The 26,888-nt window shown below is 50.5% G+C and overlaps 9 protein-coding genes across 9 annotated transcripts; 4 read left to right on the forward strand and 5 right to left on the reverse strand.

The window, feature by feature from the left end:
• Positions 1 to 1,435: 1,435 nt before the first annotated feature.
• PFICI_08312 (Septin spn4) lies at positions 1,436 to 2,694 on the forward strand (the record flags this gene model as incomplete). The annotated part of the gene is made up of 4 exons (XM_007836893.1): positions 1,436 to 1,438; positions 1,504 to 1,666; positions 1,752 to 2,062; positions 2,119 to 2,694. The coding sequence occupies 4 exons, from the start codon at positions 1,436 to 1,438 to the stop codon at positions 2,692 to 2,694; spliced, it is 1,053 nt and encodes a 350-aa protein (XP_007835084.1).
• Positions 2,695 to 3,538: 844 nt separating this feature from the next.
• On the reverse strand, positions 3,539 to 5,153 carry PFICI_08313 (uncharacterized protein; the record flags this gene model as incomplete). The annotated part of the gene is made up of 3 exons (XM_007836894.1): positions 3,539 to 4,345; positions 4,407 to 4,809; positions 4,924 to 5,153. The coding sequence occupies 3 exons, from the start codon at positions 5,151 to 5,153 to the stop codon at positions 3,539 to 3,541; spliced, it is 1,440 nt and encodes a 479-aa protein (XP_007835085.1).
• A 3,023-nt stretch (positions 5,154 to 8,176) lies between these two features.
• On the forward strand, positions 8,177 to 12,092 carry PFICI_08314 (uncharacterized protein; the record flags this gene model as incomplete). Its single annotated transcript, XM_007836895.1, has 6 exons — positions 8,177 to 8,426; positions 8,504 to 8,654; positions 8,712 to 11,364; positions 11,417 to 11,731; positions 11,793 to 11,916; positions 11,983 to 12,092. The coding sequence occupies 6 exons, from the start codon at positions 8,177 to 8,179 to the stop codon at positions 12,090 to 12,092; spliced, it is 3,603 nt and encodes a 1,200-aa protein (XP_007835086.1).
• Positions 12,093 to 13,151: 1,059 nt separating this feature from the next.
• PFICI_08315 (Mitochondrial import inner membrane translocase subunit tim-22) lies at positions 13,152 to 13,870 on the forward strand (the record flags this gene model as incomplete). The annotated part of the gene is made up of 3 exons (XM_007836896.1): positions 13,152 to 13,226; positions 13,304 to 13,399; positions 13,517 to 13,870. The coding sequence occupies 3 exons, from the start codon at positions 13,152 to 13,154 to the stop codon at positions 13,868 to 13,870; spliced, it is 525 nt and encodes a 174-aa protein (XP_007835087.1).
• Positions 13,871 to 14,654: 784 nt separating this feature from the next.
• On the reverse strand, positions 14,655 to 16,472 carry PFICI_08316 (uncharacterized protein; the record flags this gene model as incomplete). Its single annotated transcript, XM_007836897.1, has 3 exons — positions 14,655 to 15,428; positions 15,489 to 15,589; positions 15,668 to 16,472. 3 exons carry the CDS (start codon positions 16,470 to 16,472, stop codon positions 14,655 to 14,657), a joined length of 1,680 nt encoding a protein of 559 aa, XP_007835088.1.
• A 2,296-nt stretch (positions 16,473 to 18,768) lies between these two features.
• PFICI_08317 (Pre-mRNA-processing protein 45) lies at positions 18,769 to 20,562 on the reverse strand (the record flags this gene model as incomplete). The annotated part of the gene is made up of 2 exons (XM_007836898.1): positions 18,769 to 20,154; positions 20,212 to 20,562. 2 exons carry the CDS (start codon positions 20,560 to 20,562, stop codon positions 18,769 to 18,771), a joined length of 1,737 nt encoding a protein of 578 aa, XP_007835089.1.
• Positions 20,563 to 21,342: 780 nt separating this feature from the next.
• Positions 21,343 to 22,143, reverse strand: PFICI_08318 (uncharacterized protein; the record flags this gene model as incomplete). The annotated part of the gene is made up of 4 exons (XM_007836899.1): positions 21,343 to 21,366; positions 21,416 to 21,682; positions 21,743 to 21,931; positions 21,991 to 22,143. The coding sequence occupies 4 exons, from the start codon at positions 22,141 to 22,143 to the stop codon at positions 21,343 to 21,345; spliced, it is 633 nt and encodes a 210-aa protein (XP_007835090.1).
• A 736-nt stretch (positions 22,144 to 22,879) lies between these two features.
• Positions 22,880 to 24,925, forward strand: PFICI_08319 (uncharacterized protein; the record flags this gene model as incomplete). The annotated part of the gene is made up of 4 exons (XM_007836900.1): positions 22,880 to 22,954; positions 23,017 to 23,028; positions 23,103 to 24,664; positions 24,718 to 24,925. The coding sequence occupies 4 exons, from the start codon at positions 22,880 to 22,882 to the stop codon at positions 24,923 to 24,925; spliced, it is 1,857 nt and encodes a 618-aa protein (XP_007835091.1).
• Positions 24,926 to 25,098: 173 nt separating this feature from the next.
• PFICI_08320 (uncharacterized protein) lies at positions 25,099 to 26,463 on the reverse strand (the record flags this gene model as incomplete). Its single annotated transcript, XM_007836901.1, has 1 exon — positions 25,099 to 26,463. One exon carries the CDS (start codon positions 26,461 to 26,463, stop codon positions 25,099 to 25,101), a length of 1,365 nt encoding a protein of 454 aa, XP_007835092.1.
• Between the last annotated feature and the right edge of the window lie 425 nt (positions 26,464 to 26,888).

The raw sequence follows: 26,888 nt of genomic DNA on the forward strand, positions 1-26,888 counted from the left end.
AATGGTGTAGGTTCATCGGCATCTGGTGTTCATCATACCAAGGGCAGTCTATGTAGGTATCAACTTGGTGAACCGGTCGTACTACAGTAGCAAGCTCAAGGGTCTGCCGGGACATGAAAATAACATATATATCTTAGCATGATTCCGTAAAGATGTACCTCCATGTGTTGCGCTAGTGGAAGCATCCATTCATTTCAGGTCGAAAAGATGAACTGTGGTATGAAGATGACGGCGCTGACCCAAGTGGCTTGCGAGGTACTCTGTCGAGAGGTCAGCCTCGGGAGTCATTGAAAGCCTACCATGATCAGAACATCGGAGCACTCGTCTCGCTATGTGAAGGCGCTGTTGATGTAATATAGCCAAAGAGGTCAATTCTGAAGAAGGAACCTTTACGGAGAGAAAGAGACAGGCCCAGATCTCTTGGTGCAGACCTTGCTGGGATGTCCTGATACCTAGATCTAGATTCAAGTACAAAGGACACCAGACATCGATTTCCTCATGTCTGGTCCAGAGAAGAGAGTCGAACATGGCCAACTAAAAGTAAAGACTGCTGCGACAATGGTACTTGGGCGAGTTGAGGCATGTCAAATTGACGCTCTATGTATCTTGGACAACACAAGTTACGGAAATAGGGTAGGTTATGTAAAGAGGTAGCTGCCGAATTGTGTGATACTCATGACCGTGCCTGAATATGTACATTATCTTACCTATTTAACGTACCTATGTACCAACGGAGACCCATGAATGTAGGTACATTCGGGCTATCATTGGCTGCTTTCAGGGGTTGCCCTTGTTAGTGTTCATCCTGACAGTTGAGTGGCCCCGACTGTGCCATTGGGCCTCTACATTTTATTACTAGCACGGAAAGGTGCTTACATTACCTACACAGTACTAGGTTTGCTGGCTGCTGGCTGCTGGCTGTTGCTGCAACGGCTAATAACAAGTTCCAGCCAGGGGGTTTTGAACAAGAGGCGGTCGCGGTTGGCAGAATCTCAAGCCAAATTTCCCCATGGAGCTCGGGCCCATCAGAGGCGCCCACTCCAGCAGTGTTTCCTAGCGGCCCATCTTGCGTCTCTTGGACTGGACGCCCATATCGAGGGTCCACTTTGATCCCCTAAACTCTGGCAAGCCCATTTCCCCAAACACGTTGGACATTGGACAACATCCCATAGACTCTTTGCATCGTCGTCAGTCTTTCTTTTTTCCCTTACGCATCACGACCATTTCCAGCGTCCGAATTCCCATCTCACCCACCGACGGCTCGATCGACACAATGGCGTCTGCTCAGCAAGGAACCGCAACCGCGATTGGCATTGCCAATCTGCCTAACCGCACGTCTACCTCCCCTCCGAGAGCTGGGCCTTCCCCCCTTGGCTAACCTCCTATAATAGAGCGCCACAAGATTGTCGCGAAGAGAGGTGCTGCCTTCACCATTATGGTATGCTTTTGCGCCCAGTATTACCGCCCAATTCATTGCACTTGCTGACGATTCGTGATTTCCAGGTGGCTGGCGAGTCCGGTCTGGGCAAGACCACCTTTATCAACACCCTCTTCTCCACCACCATCAAGAACTACGCCGACCACAAGCGACGACACCAGAAGCAGGTCGACAAGACCGTCGAGATTGAGATCACAAAGGCCGAGCTGGAGGAGAAGTTCTTCAAGGGTACGCATAAATTATTCAAACCGCCAGACTTGGCGGCACATACCGTGTTGAAGCAGAATTGGCCCCCTAACTTCAAGATTACTAGTCCGGTTGACCGTCATCGACACCCCGGGTTTCGGCGACTATGTCAACAACAGAGATTCATGGATGCCCATTATCGAGTTCCTTGATGACCAGCACGAGTCGTACATGCTCCAGGAGCAACAACCCCGCCGAAATGACAAGATCGATCTTCGTGTACACGCATGCTTGTACTTTATCAGACCCACCGGTCACACCCTGAAGCCTCTCGACATTGAGGTCATGAAGAGGCTGTGCTCGAGAGTCAACCTCATTCCCGTTATCGCCAAGGCCGACACCATGAGCCCGGCCGACCTTGCCAAGTTCAAGGCCACGGTATGAGCAACCAACCAGAGCGCACATCCAGGCATGTAAAACTCACAAGACTACAGATCCAAGCTGTCATCGAGGCCCAGAACATCAAGATCTACCAGCCCCCAGTTGAGGAGGATGATGAGGCTGCCGCTCAACACGCCCGCGCCCTGATGGCTGCCATGCCATTTGCTGTCATCGGTTCCGAGAGAGATGTCAAGACTGGCGACGGAAGAATCGTCAAGGGCCGTCAGTACTCGTGGGGTGTGGCCGAGGTTGAGAACGAGGATCACTGCGACTTCAAGAAGCTCCGATCGATCCTGATCCGAACCCACATGCTGGATCTCATCCACACCACCGAGGAGCTGCACTACGAGGCCTACCGTGCCCAGCAAATGGAGACCCGCAAGTTCGGCGAGGCCAGGCCACGCAAGCTCGACAACCCCAAGTACAAGGAGGAAGAGGAGGCGCTGCGCAAGCGTTTCACCGAGCAGGTCAAGGTCGAAGAGCAGCGTTTCCGCCAGTGGGAACAGAAGCTCATCGCCGAGAGAGACCGTCTCAACAAGGATCTCGAGCAGACTCACGCCCAGATCAAGCAGCTCGAGGGCGAGCTCGAGCAAATGCAGGGCAGCGCTGCTCGCAGCGGTCGTCGTTAATCAGCGCTCTTTGCATTTCGTGTCCCCCTCGAGCCTTTTCACACCGGGCATTTTCTTTAGAGCACCAAAATCCACGAAGCCCGGGTTTTTCGATTACAATCAAAATTACGGCGTACTGATTGAAAAAAGCGCCACCCTTTCTGTCCAGCGGGGTTCGGTATGGTTAGACATGCTTCCAAGCTGATAATCTCTTTTTACGCGGGTCAGTGGCAGCATCCGACTTGTTTGATGCACGAAACTGCGTAGACGTGGACGAAAACACTGTCCTGTGCAGCAAAGAGCAGAGCAGAGCAGCTCGTGGATCTGAATGGAGACGATGACGAGGGACCAAAATATTTCTTGCTTTTATAGGGTGTGCTTATCAGTCACACCCACTTCTTTCACCTTTCATGCGACAAGTTAGGCCTTTTAGTGAACGATGTAATTTCGAGTTTCTTATGATACCAGCCAAGACTGATTCTATTACTCCTACATTTCATATCCTTTCTATCATGTGTGACGCGCGCGCGTGTGTGGTACAAACAAAACAACACGAGACGCTCATGTTCTCTTTCCTATAAACAGACGCTATGATGAGAACTGATGGAACCTGAATCCTCCGGTCCTACAATTGACGAAATACCCCAAAAGTACATTGCCTCTTGAGCAAATAACAAGCCCATACCCAGCGTATTTTCCTGCCCTAATCCGTTCCCAAAAAATTTGGCATCCTACTCCCATGTAAATGCTCTTTGCCGCTGTCTTCATGACAAAATATATATCGCCCCCATGATTTCTGTTACACTGATGATTGACAGCTCATGCCATGCAAAACTTGGCTGCTGGTGATTTAGATTCAGTCCACCTATAGAGAATCCATCGCTGCCCGTGTTGATAGCTGCTCGTTCTTATTGCCGAGCTTGGATATCTGGAGAAACGCATCGACGCCGTAGCCCTCGAGGCTGTGCATCTCCAGCTTGCCGGCCCAGTACTCGGCATACACTCTACTGAGCGGCAGACCGACACCCAGTCTTAGGTGCGGTGGCCGTGCCGAGAGCGAAGTCAGAGATCCGTCGTGGGCGGGCTGGCCAACTTGACCGTCCTGGAGGCCGCTGAAGTTGCCATCGACGCGCAGTTCCTGTAGAGTCGCTGCCATGAGCGGAACCTTGGTCAGGTTCTCGAGGCGTTGTCTGCTCCGTGGCCCTTTGCTAAAGGACCATAGATACGGTAAGATATCACGCGGTATCCCGCCGCCCTGATCCGAAACACGAATAATGACGTGTTGCTGTGCTTCGCAGAGTGTAACTTCTATTGGCGGCGGAGGTAGGTGTTTGTTTTTGCTTTTGGCGTGGTGATCAATTACTGCCTGGACGCTGTTCCTCAGCAGCTCCCCGATAATGTACTCCAAATGTGAGAGAATGTAGGGGAATGTCGACTCGAGATGCCCCGTGATCTTGATTTCTGGAATTTGCACATCAGGGCCATTGGCAACCCTGGCCAGGGCCTGAACGGCCTCTCCGCAACGCTGCACTACGTCATTGGCCACACATTTAATGAAGACTTCGCCAATAAAGTCGGACTCTGAGAGTTTAGCACCAGGTGAGAACCAGGGGGAGTTGAAGGTCTCGGTCAGGGCAAGGTGTTGCTCTGCTATTACGCGGCGGGATATGCGCTGCAGAGATGATACATGTCAGTCTCCTAATCGACGGGACGCAGCAATGATTTGGACGTACCGATCTTAATATAGTGTTCATAAAGGTGTCCAGCTCCTCCTTCTCCATCAGTCCATTGCACTGCAGGATTCCCATTGCCAGCTTGGGAATGACGGACAGATGCGCCCGCAGCATCCTGGCAATGTCTTGGCAGAAGGCCTCATTATCCTCGAGAGTCTTGATCTCCTTGACTCGCCGAAACGTATCGAATGCATTGTAGTAAAGCTCGTAGACGTCGCTAATGTGGGGGTTCGTGACTACGACATAGGGCAGGCGCTGCATGTCCCGAATCCGATGTGCTATGCGGGTGGGAAGCTCAGTTCGCACGTAGTTGGCCGAGGAGATTAGGCGCGACTCGGTTAACGAGCGGCCAAACACCATGAGCTGACGCAATGATATTGGGCGTGCCTCTTTTGCAACCCAACTGCAATGAAAACATGAATATTAGCAATCTGAATCAAGCCAGGAATAATAACAAAGTATTTTGGTTAAGCCTGGTATATATGTGTATATAGCTGGAGGAGCTGGGTATACGCACTCGTCGAGCACTTGAACGGGGCGCCATTTCGTGGTGGTTTGTATACCACGAGCTTGCCAGTCATTCGTCGTTGTAGTCGTCGTAGTGCTGCCGACAGCGGTGGTGCTATTGCTATTATTGCTGGTGCTGCTGGTTTGTCCTGTGTGAAACTGTTTGGCGGCAATGTTTGCGGGCCTGGCTGTCAACCGCAAGGCCCTGGTGGCATTTTGCACCGCGAGTGACGACAGCATTGTGACAAGTCCATATGTGCGCACGACTTTCCCCACCGGTAGATTCGAAGAGATGGAAACTGCCCAGTTGCTGATGTTTATGAATAAGAGTCACTACGTTAAAAGTTGAAGATTGGGGCGGGAGTGAATTCGCATTTAGCTGCAAGTGAACCAGCCGGAGAAAGGTATTGGTTACTGCCGGTGTCGCAACGTATGACTCTCTGCATATATGAATCGTAAGAGAGCTCGAGAGTTGTAGCTCTGGGATTTTGGACCGGTGTGGCACCAGACCAGGACTCAAAAAGAAAAGGCAGACCGGATGGTCCCTAGCGCAGCGACATGTGAGTGAGTGAATGAATGAGTGGGCAAGTGAGGAGGGGACTGGAGCGAGGTCTGAGGAATTTTACCCCACATTGACTGGCGCCTCTCTACCTCTAGTGGGTTGCGACTCTGCAGCTCTGCATACAAATGGGGGGTGATTGCAACGGCAAGTCGATGGACTCGGCAGCATAATACAATAGAGCACCTGGCAAATTGCTATTCGCACCTTCGGGCTGAACAGTAGCGAGTAACAACCTGCGGTCGCAGGAGCTTTAAGAGATCCGTACTGCGTGGACAGGAATCTCTGAAAGTACAGTATAGACTCGAAGCGAACCCTTCACGTGTAAAGGCCAACCCATTTAGATATATAATATATATTATCGGACGCGTCGAACGTGGGGATGGGTGTATTGGCGCGCTTGTCCAATGGCTGATATGCTCGCAGCGGAACAACTGGGCTTGGCCTAGCTACTACTACTACTACCTGTCTGGACACCAGCAACGCCAAGGCGATCTCTAGGTTTGGGTAGATTGAAAAGCTTCTTTATAAAACATGGCCAAAGACGGCGAGGTCCAACTGTGGGCACCCCAGGGCCTTCATGATGAATTGAAAGCGGACCAAAGCAATACCATCACATCGTAAAAGAATAAAAGTCTCTCGCCTTTTTCAATGTGGCTTTGGTCGAAGATGCCCTACGACATGCGGCATTGGAGACGATGCAACCTACACATTTGAAGCTGAATCCCAAAAGATTACATTTATATGGCCAAACCATCCATGCAAACAGGGATAGCTACCTTGATCTACACTACGCGTGCTGCGCATATGACGCTGATTCTATGGACGAGTTCAATATTATGGAGTGCTCAGAGTCATGAATATTCCCTATAACTTGGGAGTAAAGGGTGGAAGAAGCTTGTGGCATCGCACAAGACGAACAATAAAGAGGATCCATTCGTATAAAGGTCCAGGACAGTTCATGGGAATAAACATCGCCCGTCAGCTCTGCAACAAATGGTATGTGAGGATGGTTATAGTTGACCAAGCCCTACCTACCGAGATGACTTTATACAGACGTCATTCAGTAGCACATAGGGCCCTGGCAGTCTGGTGGGGCCCTAGTGGCTGCGAGTACAGTAAGTATAGGCCGACAGATATTTGCGTTCTAGGCGGGTACCTACTTGGACGTGTAGTTTTGGCCGGATGCAGATACTGTGTACGCCCATCTCACGGCTTTATCAGGAAACTTACTGCCTCAATCGGGGCTCCATACATGTACGATAACGGTCGAATAGTCCCCGAAGGATATTTAAAGTGATATTTTGGATAAATCTTGACTATTGGGACAAGTGTCGAAATCAAGACCTTCATCATGTACATACGACAAGCAATGTACAAGTATCATATTTTAATACACAGCCCGGAGCTTTTCCAATAATTCCCCACCTGGAGAACCAAAGAGAACTTGCAGTAAGCCGTTCATGCCGAGTTCTGCAACAGCTTGCTCTTCATCACTGTTCCATGTGCCTTTCTGGCGGTGATGTTGAAGCCTCGGCGCGCGATTGCAACAAGGTACGCACAACAGTGTTGCCTCTGAGGCGTCTGCACTCTAAGTCAGCATTGGGACTTGGTGGAAACCTTTAGTGAGGAGGGCAAGAACTGAATGCTATGTGCAGTAAGTCGGACCGGCAAGTAAATGTGTAGGCACCTTATTGATCTAGCATGTACAAGGTAAGCAGCACGCACACATTGAATCATGGCTGGCAACAGTCTCCGCGGCTGTGCTCACCCCTGCCCGCACTAGTACTCAAGCCTCTCCTTCGACCTCAAGTGCTTGCCTGCTAGACCTTGCGCCAAGGTCTGGGACAGCCCACCTTGGCTGTGAATCGCTCCAAAGCCTAGCACCTGCACAGAGCACAGCGCGCAGCCTGTGTGTTTCCCCCAAAAAACGAAGAAAGCTCTCTTTCGTACACCTGCACCTGACGACATCACCTACACCAACCTAACCCGTTGTCCAGAATTGTAACTTCCCCCTCCATCATCAGACGCGGAGGCGGTTTGTTTATTCCTCGCATTCTTATTTTGCTTCGAGGTCCATCTTTACTCTCGTCGCCAGCACCTACCTATTTACCCACCAGTGCTTTGAGATTTCCCACATCTAGGTACTGTACCTACTAACACTCTGGGGAAAACCGCCGCCGCCGCCGCAGTTTACGGTAGGCAGTAGCAGAAAGGAAGCTCTTGCCTTTCTGTCAGTTACAAAAAAAGCGTCATCCGACCCCGCCGACCAACAAAATCGTCGTCAACCACGACCCGACTGAGCAGCCCAGCGCAGCGGACAGTCGCACGCGATCCCACGGGTCGTACAGACATTGAACCTTCCAGCCTTCGCCATACGCACTTTGTCATGACACTTTGAGGAAACCAGTCACAATGGTGAGACTGCCCCATACTTCCTACTTCCTTCGCATGTGAGCACCGCGGCCTTGTCCAGCTCACCAACTACATCAACCACCACCCCAATTCCTTGCATCTTTTCCTGTAATTCTTGTTCTTCCTGATTACGCAAGCGCAAGTACACACACAAACACATACTTTTTGTTCCGGATTCGTGCATATACACTTGCAGCAACAGACCTGTACAAACCATTGCGCATGCTGGGTTTGATTGTGCGCTATTGAACAACCAAGCAATCCGTACTGCACCCAACTTCCTTTGACCATGGATGACGATAAAGAAAATACCCCCCTTCCACCCCGTCTCGGGAAAACAAGCCCAGATTCGAAAGTTAACCGTCAAAACAATTCGCAGAGCTACGATTCAGAATTCCATTCTCCAAACGAGATGGTTATTGATACCCCGGACGAGCTCGCTTCTGCCGAGAACGAGAAGGAACAGGTTGTCGACATAAACCCAGAAAGCTTAGAAAATGGCCCCGATGCCAAGGAGAACGCCATCCTAGCAACTGATTGTATGTTGCAAGATTACCCATGTCCCAAGCCCTACTCCTGTCAATCTATACACAAAACTGACCATCAACCATTTCAGTCGAGGCTATGAGAGATCTGGTCCTTCCTCCCTTGCTCGAAGAACCCAAGATCCTGGAAGATGCCGTCTCTACATGGAAGATCGAGAACTGGAGAGCCTTTCAGAGTAAAAAGGAACATGGTCCCATATTCATGGCTGGTGGTTTTCCCTGGTGCGTGAACACAGAACGATACAAATTTGAGTGGCCTGGCTGACTTGGACTTCGAAGGCGTATTCTCCTTTTCCCCTACGGCAACAATGTAGACCAATGTTCACTCTATCTCGAGCATGGTTTCGAGGATCCAAGCACAATACCAGAGGACTGGAGTTGCTGTGTGCATTTCGGCCTGGTCATGTCCAACATCAACGACCCATCTCTCTTTGTGCACCACCAGGCACACCACCGCTTCACCAAGGAGGAGAGCGATTGGGGTTTCACAAGATTCCTCGAGTTCCGGCGCATGTTCAATTCCGACTTTGAGGGCTCTGGTCGTCCTCTGGCTGAGAACGACTCTGTTCTGTTGACAGCTTATGTTCGAATTGTCGAGGACGAGACCGGTGTGCTTTGGCACAACTTCAATAATTACGACTCGAAGAAAGAGACTGGCTACGTCGGTCTCAAGAACCAGGGCGCCACGTGCTATTTGAATTCTCTTCTCCAGTCTCTGTACTTTACCAACGCCTTCCGAAAGGCCGTATATCAGATACCTACCGACAACGACGACAGTCCTACCAACAGCGTATATGCCTTGCAGAGACTATTCTACCAACTCCAGACTTCGAACAATGCTGTTGGAACAAATGAGCTTACCAAATCTTTCGGTTGGGATACTCGCCATATTTTCGAGCAACAGGACGTTCAAGAGCTTTCACGCAAACTGATCGAGCGCATGGAGGAGCGGATGAAGGGCACCGCTGCTGAAGACGCTCTGCCTCGGATGCTCAGTGGCAAGGTCAAGACGTATGTCTCTTGCATCAATGTGGACTACGAATCGAGTCGTATAGAAGACTTCTGGGATATTCAGTTGAACGTCCGCGGCTTCCCAACACTAGAAGACAGCTTCAAGGACTACATCCAACAAGAGACTCTGGACGGCGACAATAAGTACTGGGCTGGTGACGAATTCAAGTACCAAGATGCAAACAAGGGTGTCATCTTCCAGAGCTTCCCAGAGGTTCTCCACTTGCACCTGAAGAGATTTGAGTACGATATCCAGCGGGACGCCATGATGAAGGTCAATGATCGATTTGAGTTTCCAGAAGTTTTCGATGCCGCGCCGTTCCTCGAAAAGAGTGCCGACATGTCGGAGCCCTGGGTGTACAAGCTTCATGGTGTCCTGGTACATAGTGGAGATCTCAATGCTGGCCACTACTATGCTTTCTTGAAGCCGAACAAGGACGGATGGTTCTACAAGTTCGACGATGACAAGGTGACCAAAGCTACCATCCGGGAAACCCTTGAAGAAAACTACGGTGGCGAGTTGCGTACATCGCAGGGCCCTTACCGCACCTCGATTTCCAAAAAGCCGATTATGCGTTCGGCCAATGCATACATGTTGGTGTACATTCGTGAGCCTCGCCTCGACCAGGTTTTGATGCCAGTCACTCGGGAAGACACACCGGCTCATCTCCGGCTAAGACTAGAGGAGGAGGCTGCTGAGAGAGAAGCGAAACGCAAGGAACGTGAGGAGCAACACCTGTACCTGACAGTTAAGGCCGTCACCGGCGAAACGTTCAAGCATCATGGATCCACCGACCTTACAAACTTTGACACGGACCCGAAGGAAGATCCTGCCGCACCGAGGCTCTTCAAGGTCAAGAGAAAGGATTCGATGGAGTCCCTCGTGGCGACTATTGCCGAGGACATGAAGGAGGACCCACGCAAGCTTCGACTTTGGATAATGGTTAATCGCCAGAACAAGACCACACGACCTGATCAACCAATCATGGACTTGAAACCCACCATTGAAGAAACGTATGCCAGATCAGTCAGTACTAGCCGCGATGCATCGCTGCGAGTCTGGGTCGAAGTCGCTGAGGAGACCAACGAGCAAGGCGAGGCTGTCTGGCCAACCTACCAAGGTGGCGCTAATGGTGTTGTCGTTAAAACCGATCTCATTCTGCTCTTTCTCAAATTCTTTGATCAGGACAAGCAGGCTCTGGAGGGCGTCGGTCATGTCTATGTCAGCAAGGAGAAGAAGATTGAGGATCTCGTTCCCATTATCTCCAAAAAGATGGGTTGGGGCGAGAAGCTGCCTGCTGGAGAGCAAGTGGCCATGTGGGAGGAGATCAAACCACAGATGATCGAGTCATTAAAGTCTAGGCAAACTTTGAAGGCGGCTGAACTTCAAGATGGAGACATCATTTGCTTCCAGCGCGTGCCCGAGCGCAAGGCTGGCGATGGCTTAGCGAGCTTGGCTAAGATTCCTCGCTTGAGCGAGAAACCCACAAATGGCGCTCCGCGGAAATGGGATCATTTTGAGGATGCTCGCGAATACTATGATTTCCTTGTTCACAAGAGGGACGTCCGATTCTGGCCTCACCCCCGCTGCGAGAAAGGATACGAAAGCTTCAGCCTCACCATGCCTGAAAGACTCACCTATGATCAGATTGCCGAGCGTGTTGGGGACAGCCTCGATGTCGATCCCACACACATTCGGTTCTTCACCGTCAATGCAAGCACTGGCAATCCAAAGGCTCCTCTCAGGCGCACAGCTCAACAAAATCTGGGTCAAATCCTCAGCTCGGATAGGAACCACCCCGCCAATGCACAAGCCAAGAGCGATTCGCTCTTCTTCGAAGTGTTGGACATGAGTCTCGCAGAGCTTGACACAAAGAAGAGTGTCAAGGTCATTTGGTTGTCCGAGGGCATTTCCAAAGCGGTAAGCCACGCAAATTTTGTCAAATAGGTGTAACCATGCTAACTATGAATAGGATACCTATGACGTGCTTGTCAACAAGGCTGGCCACATTGAGGATTTGGTGCAGGCTTTGGTCAAAAAGGCCGGGATAGACGACGAGCAGACAGGCGGTCGCATCCGAGTATACGAGATACATCACAACAAAGTCTTCCGGGAGCTCCCACCAAGCTATCCGGTCCTTAGTATCAATGAATACACGGATGTGGTGGCAGAACGAATCCCTGAGGAGGAGCTTGATGCGGATGAAAGAGATTTTATCAAGGTCTTGCACTTCCAGCAGGACAGCAGTCGAGTCCACGGAATTCCCTTCAAGTTTCTACTGAAAGATGTAAGTGGAACCGGGTACATCTTGTCCTGTGCCAATGATTGCAGTACTAATCACGAAGCAGGGAGAGGAATTCTCGGAGACAAAGAAACGTCTCGAAAAGCGCACAGGTATCAAAGGCAAAGCATTCGAAAAGATCAAGTTTGCTTTGATTCGCCGATATGGTAAACTCACATATCTCGTTGATGGTAAGTCTGCCAGAAGTTGGCTATGCGCCTGCTCGCTTCGTTGACCACGCTGCTAATGAATCATAGACGATATCCTCCATCAAGAAGGTGGCCTTGAAGAAGATATCTCACTTGGCCTGGATCACGTTGACAGAACAAGGAGTATACGGAACGGCTCAGAAATGTTCCTCAAATAGACGGACAAAGTGCGGGTTGGGACCGCATTGCACTGACCTCGCTTTCACGGCAGCGATCCGTGGCTGGTGTTTAGGATTATCAGAACCCACAAGTATCTCGCATTGTGATTTTTTTTACAAAATCCGCTTCTACACACGACTGAAGTATTCCTAGCCCATTAGGCCTACTCATGCATCTGGCTATTCTCGATATTGGGCTCCCGTAGTACCCGAGAGCTTTTCGAGACAATAAGTCTTAGATGAAATGGGTTGAGACACGGGAGCGATCTCATGACGGCATAGAGTTTGATCTTTGCTCCTGGATGTGGCAAGAGGCTGTGGTCTAAAGAGCGCGAGCGAACTTGTACAACAGGGGCGTCGGCAGTAGACCGGGATGATTGTACTCAAAGCACCAACATGACAATAATATTCATTGGGAACAAGACATTTAGTCCCATAGAACATGTGGCTACTGACGCTCATTAGTACATTGTATATATTTTACACCTCATTCTCGGCTCCTGCCGCATTTGAGAATCGTCCAGGCGAATGTCGTGCGCTGAAACCTACCATGAGAGCTTTTAGTATAGGTAGACGACTGTGGAACGAAAGCCACCGATTAAGATAGCTAGATACTTGATCAAACAGTTTTGGTGGAAGTTTCGAAAGCACATTGATCCGTGACACAGTAGAGGATATGTCATTTACCCTATTAATATACACATCTTGTACCAAGAAAGATTCAGTTGAGCATTATGTATCATGACTGGTTTACTTTCTACTTGAACTAGGCACATGGAATACACTGGTCAATAAAGTAGGTACCTACTTCACAGCCAAGGCAACAAGCCAGGTTTATAAAAGTGGAATCGACTGCGAGACTAGCTTGACTAGCAGCTACATAGTCAAGGCGGTGACAAGTGGCAAGATAAATTCCTTTATCGCCTTCGCGACCCAGTCCGATAAGGGAGCTTACCGTCCTAGGGTCCCCATTCAATCGATCGCAGACGACCGTACGGCGCAAGCGACATCCCCAGTGTCACCCACTCGCTCAGTCACCTCTTTTAGACCATCGCGACAATGAATTCACTACCAGGCAACGTTGGTGCTGCGGGCGGCGGGGGTTATGATCCCAATGACCCAAACATTAAGCGAGTACGGCAACATTCTCAACTTCCTGACTTTCCCTATGCTAGGAACGCCATCGTAGCTGACTTGCAAACTCACTGTAGATTAACGCCATGATGGAGTCGTGCTTTGGCAAGACTGCCATGTCCGGAGTGATGGGTTTCGGTATGGGTGGTCTGTTTGGAATGTTTATGGCTTCTGTAAGTCACCATTGCCGTCCTTGCGACAATACATTTTCTCCTGCCTCCTATACTACGATGCCCACTTTGCAAGACTAGCCGGAACGTGATACTGACGGTATATACTTCCCATTGCAGATGTCCTACGACACGCCATACCATGTCCCGGGCGCGCCGGGCGCCGCACCAAAAGAACTCGCCTCCCTGCCTCTTCGCCAACAGCTCGCCACCGGCTTCAAGGACATGGGCACGCGATCCTACAGCATGGCCAAGAACTTTGGCAAGGTCGGCGCCATGTTTGCCGGTATCGAGTGCGGCATCGAGGGCTTCCGGGCCAAGAACGATCTCGCCAACGGCGTCGCCGCGGGCTGCCTTACGGGCGGCATCCTTGCCCGGGGCGGCGGTCCCATGGCTGTTGGCGGCGGATGCGCCGCTTTCGCGGCTTTTTCGGCGGCTATTGATGCCTACATGAGGAGTCCGGGCGAGGAGTAAACGAGGGGTACTCGGCAAAAGGAACGAAGAAAGAAAAAGAACAACGAATAGTTTCAGTTGGGTTCATACCCTTTACGACGTTTCGAAATTATCGCAAAGACGTGGCTCGACACAACATTTACGACTAGAGCCGGTGTACGATGAGCTTGTACGATGAAAGAGAATACCCCTTTTGGATGATCTGGCCAGCTTGCAGGTTTTCTGTTTGATAATGGACGGATTTTAACAGCGCGGCTGGACTGTATAAAATGAAGGGACTTATGCATAGCATCGTGGCGTTTTTGGGGAAACACAAAGATATAGAAGGAGTTTAGCGACATCTCCACTAGATTTAGGTCTACTTTTTGTGGTAGCCAGGGTATGACTATCTTGATCATGAGAGAATATACTCATTCCAGCAAGATGGCATGTTAATACTTTCTGCTTCATGTTTCGTTGACACTGCCATTGTCCAGAGGTTACGCCTGACGACACGGGAACCCGATCAACTTAGTATAATGTTATGAACACAAGGCCCGGAAGTTGCCAATCTAATCGATCGTTTCCATGTAATGGCTAATTTCATTCGTCATTAGACTAAGAATCTATAAGTGGTATATGGCTTCTCTCTTCTCCATCATGACCGAAAAAATGAATAAAACGCCTCGCTAAAGGATACAACATGGTTGGTGGTCACACCAGGGGGTCTTGTGGAACAAGATTATAATTCCGACTCGCTGGTCATCCTTGGTGTGACCATTCTTGCTTTTTATAACTTCCATCAAACAACATATGCAAGATTTGCTCACGACGCCTTGTAGACTGAGAAACTCCCGAATTCCCAGTAGGCATTCTTAAAGGCCGATGGATAGTTGGCGACATAGTCTTCGCAACTGCTGGGACAGCCACTGTCGGCATAGACGTTGCCTGCCCAATCACCGCACAGATCGATATTAGCAATGATGCTCTGGTTTTTGAAATGGCTCGAGATGGAGCAATCAGTATTGGGGAAATCGGCAGAGGCGGTACCCCACGAGCTCGGGTCGGGGCTGTCGCCGGCCGTGATGTCGTCGGGGATGCTGTCACGGGCAAACTGCCACATGCGAATACCGGCATCGCGCCACTCGACGGCCATGACGCCGCCGCCGCCCGAGTTGAAGCCGGAGCCGTAGCTCGAGTCGGCGTCGCCCAGGACGCCGCAGCCGGCATTATCGTTGGTGTTGTTGCTGCACGTCTTGTACTGGACCGTGCCCGTCATCTTGCGCTTGACCTTCATGTCGCAGCCGTCGTCGGTGTGCAGCGTCATTTGGTTGCCGTCGGTGGCCTTGTTGACGGCCTCCATGACGTCGATTTCGCCATTGGTCGGCCAGTTGCTGGGGTCGCTGAGCCAGAGCGCCGGCCAGGTGCCGCATCCGTAGGGCGTGTGCTTCACGTCAAAGATGAAGAGGCCGCTGTCGTACTGCGTCTTGGACGTGACGCGCACCGAGAAGCGGCCCGTTGAGGCGTCGGGACTTGATGTGTTGCCGACTGAAGTGTCGACCCTCAGAACGGCCGTGCTTGAGGAGGCATATGTGAGGTTCTGTAATGGACAATCATGTTAGTATCATTGCTAATTTTGAACCATCTGACAGGCACTTACAAGTGACTCGGCCCGCGCTTGAGGGACATAATGCACGAAACCCGACGTTGGGTCATATCCTTCAAAGTAATCAAAGTTGTCAAAGAAATCAGTTCCAGAATCTGTATGGTGAGTCGGAATGTTAGTAATTTTGGTCATGTTTTGTTACAGGCGCAACAATGTAAAATGATTCAACTTACAGGAATCCTCCAATGCGTAAGTCAGCTTGCTATAGTCGGGATACCGATTGGCCTTGGCGACCAATACTCCGGTAACGACTCCGACAATAATGGCGACGATCAAGACTAGTGCAACGCCGGCCCATGTCCTCTTGCGCCAACCACGAGGGTCCCATCTCGAGGCAGCGTCTCGCTTCATGTCTGCAGTTGGTCTCGGTGGCAGCTTTGCACTGGCGTATGAGGGAGGTCGTTGTGTAAGTAATTCAACAGAACCTTGGCGATCGTGGACATGAAAGCTGGTCGGGCCAGCCGACCGGAAGTGGTTGTTACCCCCATTGTTATATGCGTCAGTCCAGCCCATATTTTTCGCTGTTGTCGCTGGAGCACCTGGACCCAGTGTTATCGTCGATCCTGCTCTAGCCCAGTCAAGCTTCTCGTTGTTCTGGGTTTTCTCAGAGTCCCACCACCCTGTCGTCTTTTCTTCGTTGCCTTCTAGATGCGCCACTAATGCCACTGTAGTAGCTGCAGCCGTAGTACCTGACAAGTGCTGCTGTTGTTGCTGTGCAGCCTGTGCCCCTGGGCCGCTGCTAGTATTGAGCTCCCTAACCGCAATTGTGGTGGTTCTATGGCTGGCAATCGGGCCTGTCGTCCGCTGTGACGACCCTGGTATTACCGGTTTGGGACCTTTCCAATATTCGAACGGGGTATAACCGAGATGCTCACGCTGCAGGTTCAATGCTGAAGTACCAAATGCTGCTGCCTGGTACGAGGTCTTGGTCCTTCTGATGTGATTATTGTTCTGAGATTCTTCATCGGTCAAGGGCATCACGATCAAGAAGAGAGCAGATCCCAATGGAGGGATGCCCGACTTTTAATTGTTGCGCTTTTCCTGAAGGTCCATGTACCTAGATCATTGAATGGGGATGGGATGATGGAGCAAGACCACACCACCAAACAAGCTGCAAGGTTAGGTATTACTTTGTTTCCCTTTGTTCTCCTCTTTCTTTCCCACTCTTTTCCGAAGCTTAATTAAACAGCTTTACACTCGTCCTTGCTCCTATTAGCCAGTTTCTCAAAAGCTTGCACTGCCTTCTTCTTTCCCAATGCCCTGGGAAATCTAGTGTAGGCTTCTTAGTTGGTGGATGGCGCTTGTCTTGGACAAAAAATGGAGCCAAAGGCTGACGCGTTATGAGTTGCAGAGAATGACAGGGAGTAGAGGAGTACGTAGTTGCTAGGTTGTTAATGTGAGCTCTTTGTTGTCTGATTTCCAATTGTAGGTAAAGAGTAAAAATAGAGAAGAAAATGATGACCAGTCAATATACATGAGACGGATAAGATCAACGCGGATATAGACCAGAATATATCAGATCAAAAAAGATGGTTCCTGGTCTTGAAACTCGTCCTTGTACTTGGAAAACGGCATTGATGATACCCTCCCCCGAGCGCTTATACTCTGAACTGATCTTCACTCACTACTACAAACTCCAAACTCTTCTCTGTCTGGGAATATGATACCAAGTCACACTACACTAAACAAGTCCCCGGATCGCCCATAAAACCCATACTCCACTCACACTCACACAGCACGTTGCGTATTTCTTGTGGATTCCTTCTCTAAGCTATGTTACGTGCTCCATCCAGACTTCTCTTTCTTGGTCGTCTCTTGCTGTATCAATAATGCAAGACAAGCTTAATCGCTTTGCTTTAAATCCACTAAACCTTGAGCAAAAGATTGATACAAAACTACAGAATACAACTGTTAGACCCTGATCTATCCTGTGCTCTCTGTTTACTTCGTAGATTCAAGCGGACCTTGCGAGTTGCCGAGCACAAAAAGTGGCTTCGTACTAGAAAAGTATCCAGCGGATCCCAAAAAACTTCATACAAACACCGAGGTGACGAGGCCTTTGGAGATGAGAAAAGTCCAGTCTCTCTGGCTCCAATCGAATACCTGGGTATGGAGCATCCAATTTTTTTTTTCTTTCGCAAGCGCCTAGGTAAGCTCTTTTTCTCTCCGTCTCTCTCTTTCCGCTGAGGGGACGCTCTAGAACGTGAACCAGCAACAAACCCATGATCGACGATACGTATGCATAAAGTTGCAAACTTGACCACCGACATCCTTGCTCAACACCTAGTTGCTTTTTATCTACATGACGAGCCGCATCTTTAGCCTTTCCAGACAAGACATACATTCATCATCAGCGGTAGCTCACTTGTGTGCGCGCAATTCTCAAACCAAAAACATGGGACACAGCCCTTTTACTCTCTTGACAGCCCAGCCCATCAGCCCATTTCAGATCCAAGATAGTGTAAAAGCCCGGGCACTAACATGATTTAAACCCTTCTTTCCCGCCGCTACTCGAAAGATCCCCACCTACTGGGTAGACGGTCGTCGTCATGCTGCCGTAATGGTATTCGTATGCACACGACCAAAAACTTTTAACGTCTCTTCAACTTCATTTCATCGGATGTTTACAACCAAAAAAAAGTTGTTGAGGGGGGCTGAGGCTGAGTTGAGGGCTGGTAATGAGGAGACGAGCCGACATTCTTGAAATGAAAGTCTGTGGAAACGAATGCGTGTGCCCCAAGATAATCAAACACGATTGGGAACCGGGAAGCTGGCTCATCCGATGCCATTTTCTCTCTCCCCATTGATTGAATCGCGACATGGTGAGAGACCCTGGTGAGAGACCCTGGTGCGCTTGTTCCCGTCTCAAGTCACCACGTTTCATCGACAATCAGACCAACATGGAACGTTCGGGTTGCAGATAACCACGTGCTCATGCAAAAAAGGGTTCGGCATATCCTGTCCGATATGCACCATAAGTTGCTTCTTACCTGTCAAGTGTACCCAGTAAAAGAAACAGACGGGTTGGAATATTGATGTTTCTTTTTTTCAAGCATGTCCAAACGGTTTTGCGCAAGAATCCTGGATATTTGCATTTTTACCAACTTCCAATGAGCCTTGCGTGCCATTACTATCTTTGCGCCGAGCTGAGCTAAAGGGATGCTTGTGTAGCTGTCAATCTAGTTTTGGCCATGCACCCGTTTTCCAAAAACAAGTCTCATCAGCCCAAAATAATATATCATATAACACGGACGTCTGCTGTATAAGCAGCCGTTTATTCGTCGTCATCGTCCATTTTGGCGCGCTTCGATTGCCTCGACTCGTCCTCCTGCAGTCCGTATCCTCTCTTGGAAGTCGAGCTCTGGTCCACCTGCTCTAGAAACTTGTCCACGCTGAAGGGATCGCCACCGTCCTTTTCAAATTGTACCGGTCCCTCACGAGCCTCGGCATCGCCCGAGCCCTTGAATGTGCCCTTGCCCAAAACTTCTCCAAACCGGCTAGACTTTTGAATCTTTGCCATTTCCCGGTCACCGGCCGCCTCATCCTCGTAGTCCTCTGCATTTTGACGGGGTCTGTAAATGCTGCTAATGGCGTCCTGTGCGGCAAACAGTGGCTTGTCATATGGGTTATCCTCATTGATACCGCTGTCAAATCCACTTGTTTGGTTGAACAGGCGGGAGTCGTACATGGTCTCGGCCTGTTGTGTCGGCTTTGCAAGACCGAGAGCAATCTTTTCTGAAATATCACGATTTTGCTCACGAGCCATGACTTGCACTCTCCTCTCGGCACCCATGCGAGACTGGCGGAGCTTCCGTTCCTCCTCCTTTTGTCTCTCCCGTCGCGCCTTTTCTCTGGCTCGGATCTCTGAGTCTTCGCTATCAGAGCCCGAGTCTGAATAGCTGTAGCTGCGCGATCGGGACCGCGAGTCTCGAGAGCCACTAGAATCTCGCCTCCTGCCGGCGCCAGCACGGTCGTCTCTTGCCTTTTGCGCAAGCATGCGTAGATTGTCCTCCTTTTGTGCCTTTTCCTTTTCGGCAAGGCGTTGTTGCATTACGGCTCTCTGTCTAACCTCTTCGCGAGCATGTCGGTCTGCCATGAAGAGCGCCTCTGAGAATTGTGCAAATTTGTCGTTGATCGAGACATCCTGTAGACCACGGCCATCTGCGGCCAAACGCTTGTCCAGCGGAACCGTGAATCCCTTGGGGTTCTTCCAGTTACTGATAGGAGGTGGGATCTTCCAATCTTCCTGATCTTGTGCTGTCAACTTGCGCGGCGGCGACCGCATAATCGGTGGAGGCGGGCTCGGTGGTCCTCTTGGAATCTTCTTGTGTTTGAATTTTGGTGGTTCCATGGGATCCCGCTGTCTCTCCACAATCTTCATTATACGGTCCTGTTTCTTGGAGTTGTCGCCCATCTGGTTCGCGGGCGTATATTTGACAAATGTCGCGTCCCTCTTGCCACCAATGTTGACATTCTTGGGCTTTTGCGCGGCCACAGCGCCGCTGATTAGAGCTGCCAGAGCATTCTGAGTTCGTTCCGTCGTTGCCTTGATTTCTTCCTCGCTTGGCTTTGCCAGATCAATCTCGCCGGCATCTGCGCGCTGCCGAAGGGGGATCAGGTCCTTGAAGGAAGAATGCACGATTCTGCCTTCACGGTGGCCCTGCAAAGCGACACAATTAGTATGGGATAGTTCACAGTGAGAAGAAGTCCTTCGTACCTGTTGAGCAATGGCATCATACTTGACTTTGCCGTCGGCGTTGACCTGAATCGCAAGCGCGTTACTCGTCGACGAGCCCTTCTGTCCCATACCTAGGGGATACTGAGCGACGGGTATCTCGGGGAACGCGCCACCATCGCCAAAATCTTCCTGTCCCCGCGGGCGCCATCCTGACCGCTGACCATATGCTGGCGGGCCGGTCCTTCGCAGCACGATTTGCGACTCGTCTATCTGGCCGGGGCCGACGACTCTAGGTCCGCGCTGTTGTGCGTGAGCGGGGATTTCTTCATCTTCGCCAGTGTATTTTGGCTTCGGAAGAGCTTGCGCCAGCGAGGCCGCTATCGATGCCATGGCGGTGGTCGAAGGTTTTGTGTTGTGATGCAGCAAAATCGGATGCAGCAATCGGGTCGTAGCCTCTTGAGAGTTTGCAGCCTGCCTCTGCCTGTAGCTTTCGACGTGACTTCGAGCTGCACTTATTTTTGAGGCGTGGCTGGACAATGGAACGTGCAGCAGGGTAAAAAGTGGCTAGTGCAAAGGCAGCCGCCTCAAAATGATGGGTGCTTGCATTCTCCACTTTATTGCAGTTTGGACGGGCTATGCGCTCTATCGCCAGTCGCCTATCCTAGCTACACGAACCCCCTATCTCTCACTTGCGATGCATTACAAGTGCTACTTTCTCTATCAATCCTACCAATGTAGATTCCGGGCAAATGGTACTAATTCAACCGCCCTGCAGCCTTGAGACATGCTCAGTGAAAGCACGTACCGTAGGAAATGGGAATGTGGTTTTGAAATGTATATGACGTAGAAGCTCGGTACTAATAGCGGTCCATGATCTTGACTCAATGAGTACATATGTAAACGTGGTAAACAATCCGCATATTGGCTAGTTCAGAAAGCTCATGGATATATAGTCACAATTGTGTACTAGATGCAATGCAAATGCTGGCTTCGTTATCATAAGCACATCATGTAAATTTTCTAAGAACAGCCGCAAACGCCTGAGTCTCGTCCTCCCGAAAGCAGCTTGTATGATACACACTGTTTTACCAAAAAGCCTTTTCCGTGAGCAAGTCGTTCTATACTCCAACACCTGTTGATCATATCTTCTGGTTCTCGAATCTTGATCGTTCATACGTATCCCTTTCTTGCGCCCTACAAATCTGTTAATAAATAGCCAAACAAAGAACGCCAGCACACATACCTGGAAGAAGAATCGAACAACAAAGACCTGCAGACCACCCATGCAGATGACCATGGCGCATTGGATCATGCTGAAGTTGGCGATTCTCTTCTCCGTGCTGCGGACAGTGCTGAAGTTGCGGTTCTCTCTTGTTCTAAAGTACTTCTGGTTTCGGGTAATGGTCGAAAGCTGTCCAGAGACCTTGTAGATGGATTCTTCCAATGCCGAAGTCTGCTCGGGGCTTGTGCCCTGCTTGGCGGGAAGTTGGGCGCGAACTTCATCCTCGACCTGCGATTCCTTTTGTTAGCCGTGCTTGCCACTATCGTGTTTGGGCCAGCTCTTTCTTACAGCAATCTCGAAATCGACAATCTTCTCAGTGTATGTGCTCATGTCATTGTTGAAGCAGAACTTGTAGTCTCCAGCTCGTTGCGCAGTGAAGACAAAGTCACCCTGGCGCTCCTTTTCACCAGAGAGGATGATCTTCTCTTCGGGGCCGGTCACTTCGTAATCGAGATCGAAAGAACCACCAGATTGGACCTGCACGGGCAAAAGAATGTCAGTGCAACTCTAGATCAAGTCATTCATTGAATCCTTACAGCAAAGTAAAAGGCCATCTTGGTGTTCTCTTTGGGGGAGATGGCGTAAAAGCAGGCCTGCTCGTTGGCACCGAGCTTGTAGGTCAAGGCAGTCGCAGAGACCAGGGAAATCAGCCAGGCCAAAAGGCCGACCGACATCAGAGTGGACTTCATCTTGTTGATTGTCGCAATGCAAGCTGTCGACTCGTCTAAAGCACGCTGTCGCGAAGCCGGGGAATGTAGAAACGGCCTTGGTTGGGAATCAAGCTGCCACGCGAGTCGATTCGGCACGTGGAAAATGGTAAATCCTCCAAAAGCTCGGAGCCAGCTGGCCAGATGCGCAATGGAACCTTACTCGACCTGAAAGGCAACGCGGGAAAAGCGGCCGGGGGTTCGCTGTCAGGGGCGCAAGGGGCGCCCAAAGACACCCGGGAACAAGCCCAGTGCTTGACCGACTCGGGCGCCACTTTAGCGTCTCCAATGAAGTGCAATGCATTGAAGCTTGGTTTTATCCTACCAATCAGTGCTCTCTACTCCACCAAAGCTGCTGATTACAGGGGAGCTCTATCCAGAGAGTTCCCCATCCTGTACCCTGTCGTCATCTGTGACGCTCCTTATGCTCCAGATTCTAGAGTGTTTCTCTCCCTCGACCCATAGCTTCTTTGGTGTAAACTGTCAAGATTTATCGAGGGAAACCTCTTTTTCTCTTCTAGAAAACTTCCTTTTCTTTTTCAACTCTTTTTCTTGGAAGCCCTCAACTGCCATCATTGGTGGCCGCCAGAATTTGGCGCATCATATACATTCTTCTTCACGTAGCTCTTGGTGCTGGGGAGTTCACACTGGGAGCTCTCTTGAATCCAAAATAACTCCAGTTCGCGCCGTGCATTCCGGCGATTCAGCCAATTCCGTCATGGATCTCCAAAGGCGTACCGTGGCAGTCGCGTCTGCCGGCATTAGAATTGCTTCATATTTCTTTTTGCGCTGGGTGAGTTTGTTTATACATGTGTTCAAGTCTTGTAGACATATCCACTAATGTACAGAGTGCAGGCAGCCTTACCAGTATGTGTTCTTTGCATTAGCTTCTCCCAGTCATTTTTGCCTGGATTCGCAACCAACTAAACTTGTTGTTGTAGCCCGCCATTTACGTCGTGTACACATTGTTTGCCATCTACGTGCCGACCTTCATCTCCCAATGGAGACGTGAACCTGAAGTTGCACTTGTCGACGAGGTCGATGTTGCCGTCACGGACAAACTAGTCAATGAGGATGGGGAACCCGTCATAGAAGAAGATGTCGAAATTGTCGAAAAGGTTGCTCTTGTCGACCGTCAGCCGACACCTCTGTGGACCCTTCTCAGTGGTCTACCGAATCCTGCAAGCAAATTGCCCTCGCTGATTACATTGCTCATCAACGCGGCTTGTGTGGCCATGATCACAGACGTCGTCTACAGACCGCGCTGGCAGTATCCCAGTCATGACCTGTCCTTTGCCAGAGTCGGCTATGTCTCTGACACCGAGGCAAAGCTCCTTATCCGAGAGCCCGATCAGTCAAAAATGCCCATTACTGTTCAGGTACACCTCAAGGATGCTCAGCCACCCTTTGACAACCCGCTGTGGCAGACAGCTGGTGGTGTCAAGTGGACGAGCAACGAGACCGACTATACAGCTGTGGTGACCATCCCTCTGACCCATGGCAAGCAACACACTTACGAATGGACCACATCGAACAACCACTCTGGAGAGTTCACAAGTGCTCCCAAAGCTGGAAGGATGCCAGATTTGTACGATGGAAAATTCACTTTTCTGGCTACTTCATGTATCCTGCCAAGACTGCCATATAACCCCTTGGATCATCCCTTGGCGATCCCCGGCATGAGGCACATGGCCAAGGTCCTTCCTAGTCTGGGCGCGCAGTTTATGCTCTTCATGGGCGACTTCATCTACATTGATGTTCCGAATCTGTTTGGCAGTACTGTCGAGGACTATCGACAGAAATACCGACAGGCTTATGCTTCTCCCGACTGGGCTCCCATCGGCCAGAACCTGAGCTGGATTCACGTTCTTGACGACCATGAGATCCGCAATGATTGGGACTCGAAATCAGCAGGAGTCTACAAGACCGCTGTCGACCCTTGGCACCACTATCAGACCGAGGTGAATCCTCCTCGCGCCAAGACTGCCGCGACCGGAGGCACCCTCAGTCGATCTGATGCGACCTACTTTTCCTTTACCCAAGGACCAGCCAGCTTCTTCATGCTTGACACTCGCAGCTACCGCTCCAAGAACAATGAGCCATTCGAGAGTACCAACAAGACTATGCTCGGTGAGGAGCAGCTAGACGATTTCCTCTACTGGCTCCGTCGCCCGGAGCCCGTTGGTGTAAAGTGGAAGATTATTGCTAGCTCTGTCCCACTCACCAAGAACTGGCGCGTCAACACCAAGGACACATGGGGTGGTTTCCTCCATGAGCGCCGAACAGTGCTGGAAGCCATGTGGGATGCCGGTGTAGCTGGATACGGAGTTGTGGTGCTTTCTGGCGACCGCCACGAGTTTGGCGCAACGGCCTTCCCTCCGCCCAGGGAGAGTAAGTGGCCCGAGAGTGTAACAGTGCATGAGTTTTCGGCCAGTCCCCTGAACCAGTTCTACTCTCCTATTCCGACTTACAAGCAAACAGACGACGAGGACGTTGAGTTGAAGTAAGTCAAAATTTGAATTTATTTGATGAGAAAATTGTCTAATTCCAGCGCAGATACATCAACACTGGCAACTCTAAATTTGGAGCCTTGACAATTGAGAACCGCGCTGATGGGGAGCGAAGCAGTCTCTTCTACAGACTATACATTGATGGAGAGGAAAAGTGGAATACTGTTGTCGTCACACCAGAGCTTGTCGACGGTGTTAAGCCCACCGTTTCATTCTGGGATAGAGTCCGGGGAGCCGTGTCGGGCAAGATCTAAATGCTTACCAAGTTGTCTCATCAAAGGCGTTAAAGGCAAGGTTCAATCAATTACACGAGTACCTAGATGTCACGCGGAATCCGACGTTGAATGTTTAAAAAGACCTAGCATCATGAAAGGATATTTCTGGGTTTTCATCATTACCTCTCCATTTCTTGCAAGTCATCATGACTCTAAATCCATTCTGGGGCTGAGTTCATCACGTTGTTGCGCACCTGCCACTCATCAACTGTTGTGAGAGATCGGCCATACTCCTGTTTGGGCTGCTGTAGTTTGTGAATGGCTTCAGTCCCTTGCTCGCCGCCATCATTATTGGCAAACGGATCCTGAATGAAAGCAGGTTGAGAATAAGATGGTCTCAGACGTGAAGCGACAGGACCTACACCCAAGATGTGATTGACCCCCATGTGATTATTGGGCCTCGTCATGCCAGCAGTCTCTGACCCAGGGATCTGGTTATGTTGTACAGGTTCCGTCTTCTTCTTGCTCGACGAGCGGGGAAGAATTGGTTCGCCGTCACCGCGGAGGTCAGCCTGCGTCCTTGCCATTCCCGACATTTTGACAATGTCATAGGCCAGCCGATCTGGGTCCTCATTTCCTGGGCCCGGGAGGGGGTTGAGTCTCTGGGGCAAGGTGACGGCATTTGTTTGTGGGTGAGGAGTGTCGCGCCGTCTTGTGGCTTGGGTTCTCTTGGGGAGGTTCTTGGCGCTCTCATCCCTTCCCGACGAGGCCGTCTTGTGTTGTCCGGCGTGGTTACCCAGACCTATGTGGATCACCTGTTTTGGGGTATCTTGGGTGGCAACGATGTTACGGTTGGCCGCTTGGGCCGTATGGACTTGTATGCCGTCGTGGATTTCCCAGCTGTACCTTGGTTCCTGGGATTCGGGCACCAATGTCTGGGGTTTGAGCATTGGCTGGGCCATGGATGAAGGCACTTGCGGTGCGCCGCCCGTCCTAGGCGCTGCTTGTTGCGTAGGCTGTCTGGGTATGCGAGATCTGTCTGGTCTCAATCCTTCCCCCGTCTCATCTGCCTCGGTTGCGGCAACCTCGACGATAGTGCCTCGCTGAGGCTTTCTCTTGTCCCGTCTCCCTCGCTCGAGAAATTCCTCGACATTTTCAGCCTCGCCTTGCTCCAGGTCCGACTTTGAAGTAAAGACTCGTGTCATGTGGCTCTTTAATCTGCTGGATTCTTGCCGCGCCACGTCCGGGCCCGACTCGGGTCTGGCTGCTAATGGAGGTTGTGACGAGCGGCGGTGATACAACTTGAGACAACCAAGGCCAAACAAGATGCCGAGAATCAAAAATGTCACGGAGATTCCGACCACGGCGTCTCGTGGTAGCGGCTTTCCGTTGAAGGCGTAGCCGATGCCGCCGCCCAGGGAAAAGACGACGAGGATGGCGCCGCAAATGGGTATGAAACGAAAGGTAATGGCTCGGAGTTTGGAGAGGCTGCTGTTCTTGTCCACCTTCTTATTGGCCTCGAGGTCGTTCAGCTCGCTGGTGGCCTTGGAACTGCTGGTTGGTTGTGTATTTGCCATTTTGTTCATGGTCGGTTTTGACGACTGGGCTTGATTGTTTGACTTCAAGAAATCTTCCTCCACGGCATATGGTGCGATATTTATTTTGTCTTCATTCGGATAGTCCGAAAGGCTATCCCTGGGCAGTATGAGCTCAGCAAGATGGTGAGTGTTTTGACCTGTAAAAACTGCAGGCCCTTGACCATGCTAGAGACAGCTTTCTTTGATCATGTTGTCTCATTTTGATCCATGGATATGCACAGTCATGTATAGCGCAGTCGGGAACCGCAAAGAACAATCAAGTCGACTGTTTCATAATGTGGCCGTCATTCTTTAACTCAGTAATCATGAATGAAACTCTTGGGGACGGTCTTCACACAACATGCCACAGGCGGTGTGTAGAAAGAATATGAGAAATAACGATTGAGTCTATTTGTTGATTGAGT

This window comes from Pestalotiopsis fici (genome assembly GCF_000516985.1).
Source record: "Pestalotiopsis fici W106-1 unplaced genomic scaffold PFICI_Scf_5, whole genome shotgun sequence".
Classification (NCBI taxonomy): domain Eukaryota; kingdom Fungi; phylum Ascomycota; class Sordariomycetes; order Amphisphaeriales; family Sporocadaceae; genus Pestalotiopsis; species Pestalotiopsis fici.